Source organism: Cervus canadensis, chromosome 4, assembly GCF_019320065.1.
Source record: "Cervus canadensis isolate Bull #8, Minnesota chromosome 4, ASM1932006v1, whole genome shotgun sequence".
In the NCBI taxonomy this organism is placed as follows: domain Eukaryota; kingdom Metazoa; phylum Chordata; class Mammalia; order Artiodactyla; family Cervidae; genus Cervus; species Cervus canadensis.
In genome coordinates this window covers 86931946-86950171 of record NC_057389.1, presented here as the reverse complement: position 1 = coordinate 86950171, position 18226 = coordinate 86931946, and the positions used below count along the sequence as shown (strand labels likewise).

The 18226-nt window shown below is 50.8% G+C and overlaps 1 protein-coding gene across 3 annotated transcripts in view; it reads right to left on the bottom strand.

The window, feature by feature from the left end:
* TJP3 (tight junction protein 3) overlaps positions 1 to 13722 on the bottom strand; it is a 30455-nt gene extending 16733 nt beyond the window's left edge. For 2 of the 3 annotated variants that reach the window (XM_043466089.1, XM_043466091.1), the window contains exon 1: positions 2945 to 3152. In XM_043466089.1, the coding sequence (XP_043322024.1) occupies positions 2945 to 2962 (18 nt within the window). In that variant the 5' untranslated portion in view covers positions 2963 to 3152. Of the gene's footprint in view, positions 1 to 2944; positions 3153 to 13508 lie in introns of those variants that run through there. The other variant, XM_043466090.1, reaches the window with a different exon arrangement.
* Positions 13723 to 18226: the final 4504 nt, after the last annotated feature.

The following is an 18226-nucleotide window of genomic DNA, read 5'->3' as shown; positions in this document are numbered from 1 at the left end:
CAGGTGTGGTGTGTTTCCCTACCTTTTCTTAGAGGTTCCTGGGAGAGCAGCATTCCAGGCTCCAGGGAGGTAGGAAGCCGGAGGAGAAGAGGGAAACAGCCAAGGGCGGGGCCTCATGAGCCCTCTAAGGAGCCAGGCCTGCTTTCACCAAGATTCAAATCCTTCAGTCTGCACTTGACTGGCTGCGGTGGTACCTCTCCAGCCTCATCTTCCCCATCTGTACAATGGGTGCCTCCCTCACCCCCACCGCCCCATCTTTCAGCACTGAGGTGTGAGAAGGGGGCCTGGAGTCTCCCACAAATAGCAACGGGAGCCTCTGGAGGGACGGCAGTGGTTGTAGTGAGAAGTAATAATAATGACCTTTCTCCTCTGTGTAACATTAATAAGCAACACTATTTCATGAGCTGCCAGCGAGCACTTTGCAGTACCCATTCCTTTACTCCTGAGTGACCTCAGGAAGCGGCACTGCTTCTATTCCTGCCTTCCTGCCTCACAGGGGAGGCAAAGGAGGCCCAGAGAGGTTCAGTAACTTACTAGAGGTCACACAGCACTATGTGAACCTTGGCAGTCTGTCCCATGCCTTTGCTCTCAACCACCTGGTCCCAGCATCCTTCTGTTTGTTTGTTTTTTTTTTTCCTTCTAAACTTATTTTTCGGAACAAAATCTTTTCACTTGCTCTGATTTTATGTCTGGTGTCATTAAATGATCCCCTTGAATTTTGAGTTCCTGGCTCTATTTTAAGAATCAGCCCCCAGGGAATCACAGCCCCTGAGGGGGCAGGCACAGGTGGCCATGGCTGGTCCCGGCTTGTGCAGGTTCGCCTCCATGGATACTGGCAGGCTCTCTGACACCCAGAGGGTCACACCTAACCCCACAGCCCACCTCAGCTTAGTTCACCCCCAGCCTTTCCCCGTCTGACCCCTGTGCCTGGACACCCTCCCAACACGCATACAGCTGTCCCCTGACACTGGGGTCTCAGCTCGAATGCCGCCTCCCCAGGAAGACCTCCCAGACTAGCCAATCTTTGGTATCCTACCACTCCTCTGCTTTTTTTGTTAGGTTTTACTCATGGCATCCAAAACCATCTTCAATTGCCCTGTTTAATCATCAGTTTGTGAGTTTCTGATCTTTCCTCTTGGGTGTGAAGGCTAGTCATGGCTGTCTCTCTGGGTACTTTGCTGATTGGTCCTTCAATCAGCCTCCCTTCCAGGCTTTTGCACATGCTGTATTCCCTGGCAAACTCCTATTCATCCTTCACAGCCCCAGGGGCACTTTCTCTTCCTTCAGGAAATAAGTCCTCAACACCCCCGCAAGACACATACATTTCTACCCTCTGATTATTCAGGTGTGGGAGGTTCCAGTCCACCTGTCTCCCCTACACCCCTGAGTCTGGGGATTCCTGGTAGGCAGGGTTGGGGGCCCTGGGACCCTATCATTGTCCCCACAGGACCGTGTTGGGGGGAAGTTTGAGGAATGCACTAATGGTAGAATAAGAGGCTGATTTTGACAGGAACTCCGCTAGGTTCTCTGGGAGATAGTGGAGGGCAGAGGAGCCTGATGTGCTGCAGTCCATGGGGTCCCAAAGACTAAGACACGACTTAGCAACAACCACCACCACCTGCACGTCCGTCCAGAGTTCCTAGCCTCCTCAGCCCCGCCCCCCTCCAGGTGAGCTCCGAGGGGCGGGCCCCGGGCCTACATCCCCGCCTCTTGCCACGCGCGGGACAGAAACACCAGAGACGAAAAGCCTCCACAGGGGACTGGGCTTACCAAGTCACACCGGCCCCGGCACGTGGTTGCCAGCCTGCAGATCACTCTACCCCTCCCCGCCCCCACCTCTGGGAACCACAGCGGGGGTCGGAGTGGGGGAGGGGAGGGGAGGGGACCACAAATACTCGAGTTGAGGACGGGATTCTGGGAGCTGCTTCTAGCAGCCGGGAAGGAGAAAGAACTTCCCAGCCCTAGAGCCTCGGGTGGTCTGGCCGGGGGCCAGCCACAGATCTCCCAAGCCTGTTCACCTGTTTACGCCTCTGGGACCCGACCTGAGACGCAGAAGGGTGGGTGTGACAAAGTCGGTTCAAGCTCCAACACTAGAGAACGAAGCACGCCCCCCTGGCCACAGAGCCACGGGGATTCCCTGCCCCAGCCCGATCCGCCTGCCCGATGCAACAAAACAGGGCTCTCAAGCCAGATCGCCCAAGTCAACGACTCTGTATACAGTAGGCACTCAGTAAATGGTGATCCCCTCTTCCACAGCCTCACTGCCTTCGCCAAAGCCGTTCCAGCCCACAAAGTGCCTGCCTACCGTCCCACCCTTAGTGCTCAAGCTCAACTCGGCCCATCCCCCTGGGAAACTGCACACCTACTATGTACCAGGAGCATTTCCCCTCCCCTCCTAGGATCCTCCCCACGCCCTTCTAGAAAGTGACCATCACCCACTTTATAGACAAGGTTCTCAGAGGCGTGGACTCACTGGCTGGCTCAAAGTTACACAGAAAAATCGGGATTCGAACACTGGTCTGCCTACTAAGGGACTTCTCAAGTGGCGCTGGTGGTAAACAACCCGACTGCCTATACACGAGACGTGAGAGACGCGGGTTCCATCCCTGGGTCGGAAAGATCCCCTGGAGGAGAGCCTGGGACAGAGGAGCCTGGCGGGCTACAGTCCATTGGGTTGCAAACAGTCATACACGACTGAAGTGACTTAGTACACACGCGAACGCTATCTGTTAAGGGAGGCAGACCGGGGCAGAGGGAGCCCCGGGAGGCAGCGTTGGAGGCCAGTGGGCGCGGACACTCTCCCCGTGCTAGCCTCCACATTCTCCTGGGCCTCAGTTTCCCCATCTGTTACCTGGGCAGGGGGTGATCTGGGGTCCCGGGTCCCGCCCCCAGCCCCGACCCCACCTCGGTCCCCTCCCCCTCCGGCCCTCCGCGGGCTACTCGCCTGGAATCTCACCGCCATAGTCCACCCTGGGGGCTGTCCAGCGCCTCTGGCCCAGGGCGGGGGGCCTAGAAGCAGTCAAAACTGGACCCCACCCTGGCGTGAGGGAGGAGACTGGGGAGGGTCGCGGCGAAGCAGGTGTCCAGCACTTGCCCCGCTCCCGCCCGCTCCGCCGCCAGGGCAGCACCTGCACCTCTTCCTCCTCTGAGTCCCCTCCCGGCCCCGCCTCTGTCCCGACACGCCTCCCGGACGCCGCCGAGGCCGCCTTCGTTCCCACCACCCCGACCCCTCCCAACACAGGATCCAGGCCCTGGGGTGGGAATTCCAGGCCGAGTTTTCACCCAGCTGCGCACTAGCCGGCGGCCGGGTTGGAGACCCGCCAGGAGTGGCTGCAAGGAAGACAAGGCAGGGATTAACGACGCGTTTGGAACGGAGCCTGCGCTTTGGAAGGTTTTCCATCCAGGAAAACCTCTGCGTGTTGAGATTCTGTAGAGAGACGTGTTATGATTAGGAGCTAGCCAAGGGTCAGAGACGTCCGGAGAGTAGGGCTGGTCTTTCTCGGTCACCTCATCTTCAGCAAGTTCACCCTATTTTATTTCTTTCATTTATGGGAGTTTATTTTAGAGAGGAAACTGAGGCCCAGAGAAGCCTGGGGTGGGGTGAAGGGTATGGAATTTCTGAAGGTGTAGGCTGATATGAGACTTCCCTTTCGATGTCCCCTACAGTGGAGGATCCAGAAGGTACACAGCGGTCACCTCTGGGCCTGGCCAGAATCCAATGTTAGCCTGTCTTCTTCACACCTAGCCCTGGGCTGGGTCCCCAGCTGGGGAGGGCAGGCAGGAAATTCTTTAAGATTCTTGGAGTAAAGGTCATGCTTCCTTCTCCACCCCCTGCCTCACCCTTAAGGGACCCATCTGGGAATAACTGGGGAAACCCTCTACCTAAGGGTGTGGAAGGGAGAAAGTCACCTGGGTGGGTGGAGCCACCATTGGCTCTACCCTCGAATTCCTTCTTGTTTAAAAAAAATAGACCCTGAGGCCCAACTGTTTCCTTGCCCCACCCAGTTCAAGGTTGAAGGGGCAAATCTGGGCATAGACACCCCTTCCCAGCCTCACCCAGCCAAGACTGGGTTGAGAGAAGCTCCAGATTGTGGGAAGAGGGAGGCAGAGGGGAAAATTAGGGGTCAGGGAAGTCTTCCTGGAAGAGGGGGCATTGCCACTGGGGTTTAGAAGGTTGGATATTGCCCGTTGTTGTTCAGTCACTAAGTCGTGTCCGACTCTTTGCCACCTCATGGAGTGCAGCATGCCAGGCTTCCCTGTCTTTCACCATCTCCGAGTTTGCTCAAACTCACGTCCATTGAGTCAATGATGCTATCCAACCATCTCTTCCTCTGCCATCCCATTCTCCTCTTGCCCTCAGTCTTTCCCAACATCTTTTCCAATCAGTCAGTTCTTCTCATCAGGTGGCCAAAGTATTGGAGCTTCGGCTTCAACAACAGACCTTCCATTGAATATTAGGGGTTGATTTCCTTCAGGATTGACAGATTTGATCTCTTTGCAGTCCAAGGGACTCCCCAGAGTCTTCTCTGGCACCACAGTTTGAAAGCATCAATTTTCGATCAGCTTTCTTTATGGTCCAACTCTCACCTCCATACATGTCTACTGGAAAAATCATAGCTTTGACTATACAGACCTTTGTTGGCAAAGTGATATCTCTGCTTTTTGATACACTGTCTATGCTTATCATAGCTTTTCTTCCAAGGAGAAAGTGTCTTTTAATTTCATGGCTGCAGTTACTGTCTGCAGTAATTTTCAATCCAAGAAAATAAAGTCTATCACTATTTCCATTGTTTCCATATCTACTTGCCATGAAGTGATGGGACCAGATGCCATTATCTTAGTTTTTTTAATGTTGAGTTTTAAGCCAGCTTTTTCATTCTTCTTTTTCACTTTTATCAAGAGGCTCTTTAGTTCCTCTTCACTTTCTGCCATAAGGGTGGAGTCATCTGCCTATCAGAGGTTGTCGCTATTTCTCTTGGCAATCTCAGTTTCAGCTTGTGATTCATCCAGCCCAGCAAGAATGTTGGATAAGAATTTGCCAAATGTGCAAGAATATAATCAAAATCTTTGAGGCCCCCAAGGTTGATGTCTCACCTCTCCCCAAAACACTAGTCTAGAGATCCCAGTTAGCCAGAATTTACCCCTCAAGGGTGCCCAAAGGCTTCTAAGGCAATAATCCTTTGCCAGAGCCCCTTTCTAAGGACTTATTTGGACCCTCATATGTAAATCAGTGTTAGTTGCTCAGTCGGGTCTGACTCTTTGTGACCCCATGGACTGTAGCCCGCCAGGCTACTCTGTCCATGGAATTCTCCAGGCAACAATGGAGTGGGTAGCCTTTCCCTTCTCCAGGAGATCTCTACCCAGGGATCAAATCCAGGTGTCCTGCATTGCAGGCAGGTTCTTTACCATCTAAGCCAACTTCAGCCTTTTCCAGTGTGACCTTGGGCCACCATCAGGTGACCTTGGGCCAAACACAAAATGATTTTAGGTAGAAGAAAGTCAACCATTTTTTAAAAAAATAGATGTATATTTGTTTTAATGAGTTACAGGAAAAAACATAAATAAATTCTCCACTGCCACATATATATAGGAATTTGCGGTTGCGATTACTGGGGAGGAGTTACTGATTGGGATGTAGGTCTGGAAAAATCAGACAAGTAGGCTGTCTCATGCTTAAGGAGGGTTAGCTTTGCTGCAACCACTGTTACACTTGCCCATTTGCAGCTGAGAAAACTGAGACCAGATGTGTCAAGTAGCAGGCCCAACTAGAAGAGCTAGATTGGCTCTGTTTGGTGCCATACCCCTCACTCTGTATGAAGGGTGATTTACCCCTCACTCCCCCTCGAAACCCCACTTTAATATCTGAAGACATTTTTAGTAGACACTGTTGGCATTGAGTGGGCTTCCCAGGTGACTTCGTGGTAAAAAATCCACCTGGCAATGCAGGAGACGGGGGTTCCATCCCTGGGTCAGGAAGATCCCTTGGAGGAGGAAATCGCAACCCACTCCAGTATTCTTGCCTGTAGAATCCCAAGGACAGAGGGAGCCTGACCCGCTACAGTCCATGGGGTTGCAAAGAGTTGGACACAACTGAGCATGCACGCACTCCTGTTGGCATGGAGTGGACAGAGGCCAGGGATGCTGCTCGCCACCGCCAAGTGCCCAGGACAGCCCCACCCCAGAGAAACACCCAGCCCCAAAAGTCAATAGTGCTGAGGTAGAGAAACCCCACTTTAAAGTCCTCTAACGGGGATAACCACCCCAAGATAATGGTCTTCCTTCAGCCACCTCACATGCTTCTTTCCCTGCTCAAGAACACTCAACGGCTCCCTGGTATCCATCAGATAATCTGTACTCAAAATCAGGGCTTTGGAGAAGGGTGCATCCAGTGCTGCCTCACAGAAGTAGGGTCATTCATGCATTCATTTTCTCACCTATTCAGTCGTTCATGCAAAAAAATATTTCAAACCCTTGTTATGCACCAAGTGAAGGAGGAAGTGAGGGGGTAAGGAATTACCGCCTGAAGTTGCAGTGCTGATTACCACCAGTAGGAGGCAGTGTGCACAAGGCCTGAAGTGATGTTGTGGGAGGGGAGGATACTAGGAACCTGAGGGATGACCCTTCTCTGCCCCTTCTGAGCCCTCGAGGGGGAAACTCAGCTCAAAAGGGGTGGGGACAGGGCTGAGGTCTCCCTGAGTGGTGGCCACCAGGAAGGGTGGGAACCTGGAGGGAGGGAGTGGTGGTCAATCACGCCTGAGGCTTAAAGACTCCCTGGTGGAGGCTGCTTTGCTGGGCTACAGTGGGCGGAGGTCTTATTTGTGGTCAAACAGGTCTGACCAGAACCCAAGAATGAAGCTGCTCGGCCACCTGGCTGGGCGCTGGCTCATTCAATTACTGAGTGCCCACTGTGTACACCCAGCTCTGACGCAGGCCCTGACCTAAAGAAGGCTGAGCACCCAAAGAATTGATGCTTTTGAATTGTGGCATTGGAAAAGACTCTTGGGAGTCCCTTGGACAGCACGGCAATCAAACCAATCAATCCTAAAGGAAATCAACCCTGAATATTCATTGGGAGGACTGATGTTGAAGCTCCAATAGCTCCAATACTTTGGCTATCTGATGCAGAGAGCCGACTCATTGGAAAAGACCCTGATGCTGGGAAAGATTGAGGGCAGGAGGAGGAGAGTATTGAGACAGTTGGATGGCATCATTGACTCAGTGGACAGGAGTTTGAGCAAATTCTAGGAGATAGTGAAGGACAGGGAAGCCTGGTGTGCTGCAGTCAATGGGGTCGCAAAGAGTCGGACACGACCGATCACTGGATGATGACAACAACAAAAGGAAGCCCAGGGCCCTCGGGGAAGATAGACAATGGTTTAATCTACAGATAGCAGAAATAAAATGTCCAATCTAGATTTCTGAGAGCACCTGCACAGAGACACAGCTGGTCTGGGGACTCCTGGAGGGCTTCTCTGAGGACGTGTTACTGAGATTAATAGGAGTGACCTAAGTGAGAGGGATCTGGGAGGAGGTAACAGCTAGACCTGAAGGAGGTAAGGGAGGCACCATGGGAGAGTTGGGTGGACAGCCAGTGCAAAGGCCCTGGGGCAGGACTGGGCCTAGAGTGTTGGAGGAACAGCGAGTAAAACCTTGTGGCTGGAGCTGAGTGAGCGAGGGAGAGAGAAGGAGGAGAGGAGGGCTGGGAGGAGATAAGGACTTCTGGCCCCAGGGAGGTGGGACCCAGGAGGGCTATGGGCAGATGAAGGGCCAGGGCCTGATTCGGGGCCCAATGGCGCCCTCTGGTGGCCTACAGCTAGGATGACAGACTGAGTGGCGGGGGCCGAAGCTAGGTGAGCTGTGAGCCCAAACCCAGAGGCCCTGCAAAAAAAAAAAACGTTTCAAATCGTTTTATTTGGGGGGAATTCCCTAGGGGTCAAGTGACTAGGACTCTGCGCTTTCACTGCCCGAGGGCCCAGGTTCAATCCCTGGTCAGGGAAATAAGATTCCACAAGCTGCGATGCCAAAAAGAACCAAGACATTTTATTTTGGAACATTTTATTTATTTAATTTTGGCCGTGCCTCTAGTGGAATCTTAGTTCCCCGACCAGGGGTTGAACCCAGGTCCTCGGACAATGAAAGAGCGGAGGCCTAGCCACTGGACCAACAGGGAACTTCCTGGACTATTTTTAAATTGACAGAAAATTTGTAGATGAAATTCAGAGAGGCTCCTTATGCTTCTCACCCAGTTTCTCCAAACATCATTTTACATGACCACGATGTACCTGCCAAAACTAAGAAACCACAGTCTCATCACTGCTAACTACACTCCAGTCTGCGTTCAGGTTTTACTGCACCAGGACCCTGTTTAGCATCTCACAGTGCATCTGGTCCTCACATCTCCTCAGGCTCCACTCCCCCTTGTTCCATGGACCTTTCCAGTCTAGAGGAGACCAGGCAGCAGCTTTGTACACTGCTCCTCATTTGGGGTTTGTCCAGTGCCTGGACTGGGGTTATGGGTTCAGGCAGAGGGCATGGGAGGAAGGGCAGATTCTGGGGTGCGGCTGGCTTGTGAATGCTCACAGCACTGAGGTATGTCCCAGCAGTTGGCACCGTGAGGGCGCTGGAGCACCTTAGGGAGAGCACTTTGATGTTGGAAGAAGAGGGGTGAAGACCCTTCTGGGGGCAGCCGTAGGGGGGCTCACAGAGTGTGTTCCCCCTATCGCCTGCCTCATGAGTGGGAGGAGGCTCACCGCAGGGGGCAGAGCGGTGCCTGTTAAGAATCCCAGCCTCTCTGCTTCCAGCCTCAGTTTTCTCATCTGTATAATGGGGCCTGCTTCTGCCTTTGAGCGCTATGATTGGGAAGGTTCACAAACTAAGGCAGCTGGCACCCAGCAGGTGCACTGAAAGGTTTGCCCGGGTGCTCTCTGTGGCTCCATCCCAACTTGAGTCAGGAGGAGGGAAATAAGCCCCAGTAGGAAAAAATGAAGTGAATTATGGTGTCCCCCAGGGCTGGACAGGGACCGCCCACAGAAATGTCAACTTTGAGGTTTCATCCTTTGGTAAAATGGCCTCGGGAAGCACCCACACCCCTGATACCTGCATCCCTATCTCCAGTCTGGCTTCTGCACCTGTGCCCCCGCCAGCTCCCCCCCACCCACGTCCCATGAAAGGTCCCTCGTGACCCCAAGTTTGCTAGGGGTCTTATCTGCTTTGTGACTGGGCCAGCCACAGCTGGAATCTGTCCTTCTAAAATGCACAGTACTCGTCTTTCTACTCTGCTCAGAATCTTAGGTGGTCCCCATGAGCTATTCATTCCTTTATGGAGCACCTACTGCATACCAGGCACTATACTAGGAACTCGGGACACTGCAGAGGTGAACTCACAGACTTTCAGAGCAGACATGCAACTAACAGTCTGAGGGACTTCGCTGCATGTCCAGTGGTTAAGGCTCTGAACTTCCACTGCAGAGGATGTGGGTTTGAGCCCTGGTCAGGGAACTAATACCCCACATGTTGTGTGTCTCGACCAAAATAAATAAATAAACAGAACAGTGTCAGCAATTATTGTGTGGCTAAAAAGCTGTGGCTTTAGCTCAAGAACATTCCATAGTTCCCTAGCCTTTGGTCAGGATATTTATTGAGTATTTGATCAATGCCAGGCTCCGGGCACTCTTCTTAGTTATCTGTGCTTCTTATGGTCTTCAAATTATTTTACATTCCTGTAAATTACAGGAATGACTTCCCTGGTGGCTCAATGGTAAAGAGCACACCTGCTGATGCAGGAGATTCCGATTCGATCCCTGGGTCAGGAAGATCCCCTGGAAGAGGAAATGACAACCCACTCCAGTATTCCCGCCTGGGAAATCCCGTAGACAGAGGAGCCTGGTGGGCTACTGTCCCTGGGGTTGCAAAAGCATCAAACAGGACTTCACGACTTCACAGCAACAACAAAGTTACAGGAAACTGGTAACATTGCAAACTATTCTTGTCCATAGACATATAAATGAATTTTGTCCTGCGGAGACTATTGATTATTGTCCTGTAGTTATTGACTGGTTTTATAACTATTTGTTATTTCATTTCAGCCTTGATTGCCTGTGTGTGTTCTTTGTTAATAGGCTCTCCTTTAAACAAGCTGTAAGATCTTATTAGTTCCCCTATTAATTAATGAGTTAAGTAAACTCATAAAGCACCTGTTTGTTTTATTTTTAAATATTTATTTTTATTTGTTTATTTGGCTGCACCAGGTCTTAGTTGCAGTATATGGGATCTAGTTTACTGACCAGGGAGCGAACCCAGTCCCTCTGCATCGGGAGCATGGAGTCTTAGCCACTGGACCACCAGGGAAGGCCTTGTTTGGTTTATATTAGAGTATAGTCATGCTTTTATATTTTTTTGAAAAACAAAAAAATCCCTTACCTCCATTACACTGAAAGCCTTCACTCTAGCGTCCAAGGCTCCTCCCTCAAGAAATTTCCACATACTCCCTCTTACCCGTTAACATCTTCAAGTCCCAGAACATTCTTCCCACTTTTCTTCCTAATCACCCTGAATCCTGTCTTTCATATGTCAGCAAATGTTCTTAGTTCTCCCAAAATGTGTCCAGAATCCTCCCACTTCTTTCTCCTTCTGAGCCTCCACATGGTTCACCCCATCCTCGCCCACCTGGACCAGCAGAGTCCACTTCAGGTCCCTGGTTCCACCCTCACCCTCCACAGTCTGTCCTCCCTGAAGCAGCCACCAGATGGCAACCGTGAGCGCCAGAGTCAGGCCCCACCCCTCCTCTGCTCACAGCTCTCCAGGTCTCCCACCTCCCTAAGCCTAAAAGCTAGTGTCCTTCCGGAGGTTCACAACGTCCTGCAGGACCTGTCCCGTCCCCTCCAGGCCTTCCCCTTGTCTCCTTCTCTCCCCTCTGTTCATCCACAGAGGCCTCCCAGCTGTTCTACCAGGCACAATCCTGCCCCAGGGCCTTTGCACAGGCTGTGCTTTGCCCTTGGAATGCCCCTCCCCCAACCACTCACTTCATTCAAGTCTCTGCTCAAATGTCCCCTTCTCAATGAGCTCACAAAATTACAAGACGTCTATTCCTTGGAAGAAAAGCTATGACAAACCTAGACAATGTATTAAAAGCAGAGATATCACTTTGTCACCCTGAGCCGACAAAGCTATGGTTTTTCCAATAGTCATGTATGGATGTGAGAGTTGAATCATAAAGAAGGCTGAGCACTGAAGAATTGATGCTTTCGAATTGTGGTGTTGGAGACAACTCTTGAGTCCCTTGGACTGCAAAGAGATCCAAATAGTCAATCCTAAAGGAAATCAACCCTGAATATTCATTGGAAGGACTGATGCTGAAGCTGAACTTCCAATACTCAGGCCACCTGATGTGAAGAACTGACTCATTGGAAAAGACCCTGGTGCTGGGAAAGGTTGAAAGCAGGAGGAGAATGGGGCAACAGAAGATGAGATGGTTGGATGGCATCGCTAACTCAATGGATATAAGTTTGAGCAAGCTCCAGGAGATAGTGAAGGACAGGGAAGCCTGGCATGCTGTCAGACGCCCATGGGGTCACAAAGAGTCAGACATAATGGAGCAACTGAAAAGCAACGAGTTCTCCCCTGATCTTTCTACTTAAGATTGTGAAATACCTCCCTGCCTGTTTTACTCCTATCCCTGCAACCCGCTCCAGTACTCTTGCCTGGAGAATCCCAGGGACAGAGGAGCTTGGTGGGCTGCCGTCTCGGGTCGCACAGAGTCAGACACAACTGAAGTGACTTAGCAGCAGCAGCAGCAGCTGTACCTCTTTCACTTTTTTTTTTTTCCTTTTTTCTGTAAGACTGACCATCTTCTAACCCAGGATATAGTTTACTTCCTCATTGTCTCTTGTTTCTTGTCTGTCTTCCTCCACCAAAACACAAGCCCCACAAGAGCAGGGATCTTTGTTTCTCTTGATTGCTCCCTGAATCCCCAAGGCCTGGACCAGCACTCGGCATGTAGTAGTAGGTGCTCCGTAAATGCAGGTTCATTCCCTGGAGAGCACCTCCTCCCAGGCATGATCCCGGCTAACCTCAGCCCATTCCAAAGGGTGTCAGGCTCCGCCCTGAGCAAACACAGCTTCCCTGGCACCAGGCCAGACCCGAGGAGGAAGAACAGGAACCCAGACTCCCGCAGTGGACTTTCCCCAGAACCGGGGCCACAAGGAAGCCCTGAGCCAGGGAGGCAGGACTTTAACAAGATGCTGAAACTGGGGTATTGGCTGGGGGTGGGGGCTTAGGCAGCCCCCACACCTCCCCGACTCTCCACATTTTCACTCCTACCAGGCTGACAGCCCTACTTTCCTGTGCAGCCCAGGGCAGGTGGCTGCCCCTCTCTGAGCCTGGATTTGACCTCTGCAAAAGAGGAAGGCAGTTACCCCTGGTTTGGCATTCTGATTTGGGGGGGCGCAGTTTACCCTGCCCCTTGCATGATTGGGAATCTATTATGTGCTCTAGCATATGCTATTCTCAGCAGCCCTGTGACTTGGTGTCTCTAATTATACCCATTTCACAGAGTGGAAAACTGAAGTCAGATCTCTCTGACTCCATGGGTTTTTCTTTCTGCAAACCCCAGTCGAGGTATATTCCCTCCTAACCCCTCAGACCCTGAATCTTAGCATCTGTTTCCCAGGAGTAACTCCAAACACCAGTCACCACCCCCTGCCCCCACAACCACATATCCTGCAACTGGGACGCTCATGCATTCTGAGCCCCAGAGGGCCCTCTTCATCTCAGACAAAGAGCTTTGAGGTGCAATCAGACACTTGGTTGGCTAGGACACGCTCTTTGTCCTGCACTTTTTGGGAGAAAATGACCCAGAAAAGCTCTTGCCACCGGATTCCTGTCTTCTTGGGGGTCTAATCTTCCTTTGCCTGGAAACCATCCTGGCTTGTTGCCCACAGTCCGCTCTCCAGATTCTTGTGGCCATCATCCACCTACTCATTGCTTCATTTCTCCGTAGGGAGATTTCACCCAGAGAAGAAATAAGAGATGAGGAGATAAGCCCTCCTCCCCCAGGACCCTTGTTGCCCCCGGCTCCAGCAGCAGGGGTGGAGGGAGACGAGATGCAACTGTCTGAAAACTTGGGGGCCCCTTAAGAAGTTCCAGGAGGTCCAGATACCAACCAGGTGCCAATTTGTCTCACCTGCCACCTCCCTGTCAGCCTCCCCTCCTCAGTTTGGGGGATCAGAGGCCAGCTGGTACCCCCTCAGCCTCCCTGAAAGAGCTTGGGCCAACAATGACCCTCTGAAGTCTGTGGCTGTGGCGTCCTGGGCGGGCTGCCAGGGGCAGTAACTGCCAGCCAGATAATCCCTTAGAAACTATGTCAAATGCCCACACAGGAGTGTCAATTTCCTGCTTTCCCGGGAGCCTGGTGGTGGGGGGAGGTGGCAGGGGGCCCGGGACCTCATGGTGGGGAGCCCCATCTGGACAGTACCTTTGGGGTGGTAGGCCGATCGGGGTGGGGGACTCACCTGTCTAGGAGGCTGGGTGGCCTCTGGGCAGGCAGCAGCAGTCAGGGCCTGGATGTCCGCCTGGCATCGGGGGCAGGGAGGGGACCCGAGGCTTGGGCTCCGGCTCCGGCCTGCCCACTTGTTTGCCCAACTTTTCCTTCTGCAGTGGCCACAGACTGGCCCGTCCCGTGCCAGGTGGAACCAGCAGGGCGACAGCCACAAGCCGACTGGCGAGAGCGAGAGAGACCTGGTTGGGTGTGTGGTTCTGTCGCAAGGTGCACTCACGTGGGAGCCGCTGGCCTTAACCCCTGCCCGCCCAGAGGCCAGGGACGCCCAGTCCCATCCCACTTGCGCTGGCTACCGCCAAGCCCTTGGCATCAGCAAGAGATGGGCCCACGTGGCAGGTGGAAGACATTGGTGGAATAAATTCAGAACTGAGTGAATGAATGGTGCGTCCCCGCCCGCCCCCACCCCACCCGGCCATTGCTCCCCCTGCCTTCCTCCAGGCACCTGGGGGCAGGACTGCTCCTTTCCTTCCTGAGGATCTTAGCACAAAATCTGCTTCCCTACCCCCACATGAGTGGCAAGATCCCTACTCTGAGAATTTTCTATCACTTCCCAGCTGGGCAGCTTTGGGCGAGTCACCCAGGCCCCCTCAGTTTCCTCTTCTCAAAAAATGGGAACAGAGACTTCCCTGGCAGTCCAGTGGTTAAGACTGTGCTCCCAATAGAGGGAGTCATGGGTTCAATCTCTGGTCAGGGAACTAGAATCCCAGGTGCCACGCCTTGCAGCCAAAACAAAAAAATCAACCCCCCCCCCCAAAAAAAAAGAAACAACATAAAACATTGTATAGCAACTATACTCCAATAAAAACAAACAAGCACAAAATGTTTAAAAACAGAAACAACACTGGTGTCTGCTCCTAGGGTTGTTCCCTTGAGCAACTGAATGAATGTTGGTCCATAAAGTGCTCAGAGTTTTGCAGGCATACAGTAGGGCAGCACTTTCTAATCTCTACCCACAGGTGGCTGGGCTGCATGAATGAGAGGTGGGCGAGATACACACAGGATTTGGACCGGCCGTTCTGCAGGAAAGAACCTAAAATAGTTCCTTAGTTTTACACATCGATTCCCTGTAGAGATGACAATGGTTCTGAATGTATTGGGTTAAATGAAATATATTCTTAAAAGTAATGTCACCTACTTGTTTTATTTTTATTTATTTATTTTTGGACATGCCCCATGGTATGTTGGATCTTAGTTCTCTGACCACGGGATGAAGCCCACAGCCCCTACACTGGAAATGTAGAGTCTTAACCACTGGACCACCAGGGAAGTCCCTGGTTTTTAAAATTTCTTAAGAATGTGGTTGCTAGAAAACTTTAAATGACATTTAAAATTTTACATTGCCTTGTAGTTCTACTGGAAAACACTGGGATAAGTGCTCAGTGACTAAATAACAACCACAAGCACACATCAACTGTGGAGGCTTTTTTGATCACATTCTCTTGCTGCTGTACAATATCTCTATTATTTTCAAAGTATTTGTTAGCAGCTAAAATGCCTTGTGTATTGTCTGCTTGTTTATCTGTTTCTCCTAGATGTCTCTCTCTCTCTCTCTTTTTTTTTCTTTATGGCCACACACGTAGCTTGTGAGATTTTAGTTCCCTGACCAGGGATCAAACCTTGGCCCTCGGCAGTGTGTGCACTGTGTCCTAACCCCTGGACCACCAGGGAGTTCCCTTAGGTGGTTCCTCTCTGAGGTAGGGATTTGGTCTTGCTTATTCGTGTGTCCTTGTAGCATAGAACAGTGCGTGGTACACAGCAGGTGTCCAGTAAATATTTGTGAAGTGAATGAATGAATGAATGGAAGGAATATGGGGAAGTTTTGGGAGGGAGTGAAAGATTCATTAAGTCCCTTTTACCTGCAGGATTGATGCTGAAGCTGAAGCTCCAATACTTTGGGCACCTGATGAGAAGAGCCAACTCATTGGAAAAGACCCTGATGGAAAGACTCATTGGAAAGATTGAAGGCAGGAGGAGAAGGGGAAGACAGGATGAGATGGTTGGATGGCATCACCGACTCAACAGACATGAGTTTGAGCAAACTCCGGGAGTTGGTGATGGACGGTCTGCATGCAGTCCATGAAGTTGCAAAGAGTCCGACGCCATTGAGCGACTGAACAACCTGCTGGACCCAGTACTGCCGGTAATAACCTCTATGGCCACCAGGGGGCGCACGAAACCAGGCTACCAATTCCAGTCGCGGCAGCTTTGGTTTCCCATCCTGCAAAATGGGAATTTTGAGCAGGGACACGGGAGGATGAATTCTGAGGAGCAAAAGCCGCTGCCCCATCCCGATCCTGGCCCCTCCTCTGCACTTCCAGTTGTCTGAGTCAGTGGTTCTCAAACTCTATCAGGCATCCGAAACGCCTTGAGAGGCTCAGAGAAAGATTATGAGTCTCCGCACCCTGAGTTTTTGATGCAGGAGCCCTGGGGGGCGGGGGGCCCGAGAACCTGCATTTCTAGCAAGCTCCTGGTGGATGCTGATGGGGGCAGGTCCGGGCACCTCGTTTTGAGAACCATGGATATAAATCTTTTCTCAAGGCAGATTAAAAATGAATCAGAACCAAAGAACTCCTCTTGGATTTTGAGAACCATGGATATAAATCTTTTCTCAAGGCAGATTAAAAATGAATCAGAACCAAAGAACTCCTCTTGGAGCCTTTTAGAAAAATGGTGGCAAAATACACAAAGCATAGTATTCACTCGCACAGCTTGCATTCAGTACCTTCACATTGTTGTGCAACCATCCTCACCATCATCTCCAGAACTTTCTCAGCTTCCCAAACGGAAGCTCTGTGTCGATGAAACACTGACTTCTCACCCCTCCCCCACCATCTACTTCCTGTCTCTATGGATCTGACTCCTCCAGGGACCTCAGGTGAGTGGAATCAGACACTATTTGTCCTGTGTCTGGCTTCTCTCACTGAGCATCGTGTCCTCAAGGTTCATCCATGTGGCATGTGTGTCAGAATCTCCTTTTTAAGGCGGAATCATATTCCAGCATATGGGTAGACCACATAGGTGTATCCATCATCTGTTGATCCCCTCCCCTCTGAGTTGGTTCATTTCTAACAGCTAAGCTGGGGGATCCCTCCACCTGATCCTGGGTCCTATTCTCTATGTCTTCCCTTTTCTTCATTTGTCTCCTTGTTTTGATAGAGAATATTTTAGAAGTATCTTTCTGAGCTCTGGGTCTGACTGAAGGCTGCTCTGTCTCGCTGTTTCCCCTTCATCCCATCACCCAGCACCCCAAAACCCAGTCTTAGCCTCCCGCTGACCTCGCCAGCAACATGACAGTGAAGAGAAGGGTCACGTGTCTGGAGTTGGATAGGCCTGGGTGAAAACATCCCAGCTCCGACCTACACCACCTGTGTGCTCGGACTCCCCCACCTGCCTCCGAGCAGAAATCATTAATAATGAATAAAACTACTAACAGCAACATTTATTATCCCCCAAACCATGACTTCAGAATGAATAACTGCCTGACCATAGCACTGGTGAGCTCACCACTGCACTTTAATAATATTATCATTCTTAACACAATAAGAAAAGAGGTTGCTTCACGACGAGGTATTTTGTGTAATTCCAAATATGTGGCTTCAGCTCTCTGGGTTCCTGTTTCCTCATGTGTGAAATGGGGATGATAATAGTTTCCATCTGGTTGATCAACATTATCAAGTATTTATTGTCTTCTAGGTCTAATGTTTTATGTTAGGTAATGGGGATAAAAACCTTCAGAAAACTAAGATCATGGCATTCGTCCCATCACATCATGGCAAATAGATGGGGAAACAATGCAAAAAGTGAGAGACTTTATTTGTGGGGGGGGGCTCCAAAATTACTGCAGATGGTGACTGCAGCCATGAAATTAAAAGATGCTTACTCCTTAGAAGGAAAGCTATGACTAACCTAGACAGCATATTAAAAAGCAGAGACATTACTTTGCCAACAAAAGTCCATCTAGTCAAAGCTATGGTTTTTCCAGTAGTCATGTACAGACATGAGAGTTGGGCTATAAAGAAAGCTGAGCACTGAAGAATTGATGCTTTTGAATTGTGGTGTTGGAGAAGACTCTTGAGAGTCCCTTAGACAGCAAGGAGATCCAACTAGTCAATCCTAAAAGAAATCAGCCCTGAATATTCATTGGAAGGACTGATGCTGAAGCTGAAGCTCCAATTGGGCCACCTGATGCAGAGAACTGACTCGTTGGAGAAGACCCTGATGCTGGGAAAGATTGAAGGCAGGAGGAGAAGGGGAGAACAAAGGATGAGATGGTTGGATGGCATCACCAACTCGATGGACATGAGTTTGAGTAAGCTCCAGGAGTTGGTGATGGACAGGGAAGCCTGGAGAGCTGCAGTCCATGGGGTTGCAAAGAATTGGACACAACTGGGCAACTGAACTGAACTGAATGGGGCTATAACAGTAGTTTTAAAAAAATGAAACAGGGACTTCTTTGGTGGTCCAGTGGCTAAGACCCCCATGGTCCCAATGCAGGGGGCCCGGGTTTGATTCCTGGTCAGGGAACTAGATCCCACATACCTCAACTAAGACCCAGTACAGCTAAATAAATAAATAAGTATTTTTTTAAATAAAAAAAATAAATAAAAATCAGGTCTCTGACTTTTGGGGATATTGCATATAAAGGCTTTAGCACTGAGCTTGACACTTAAG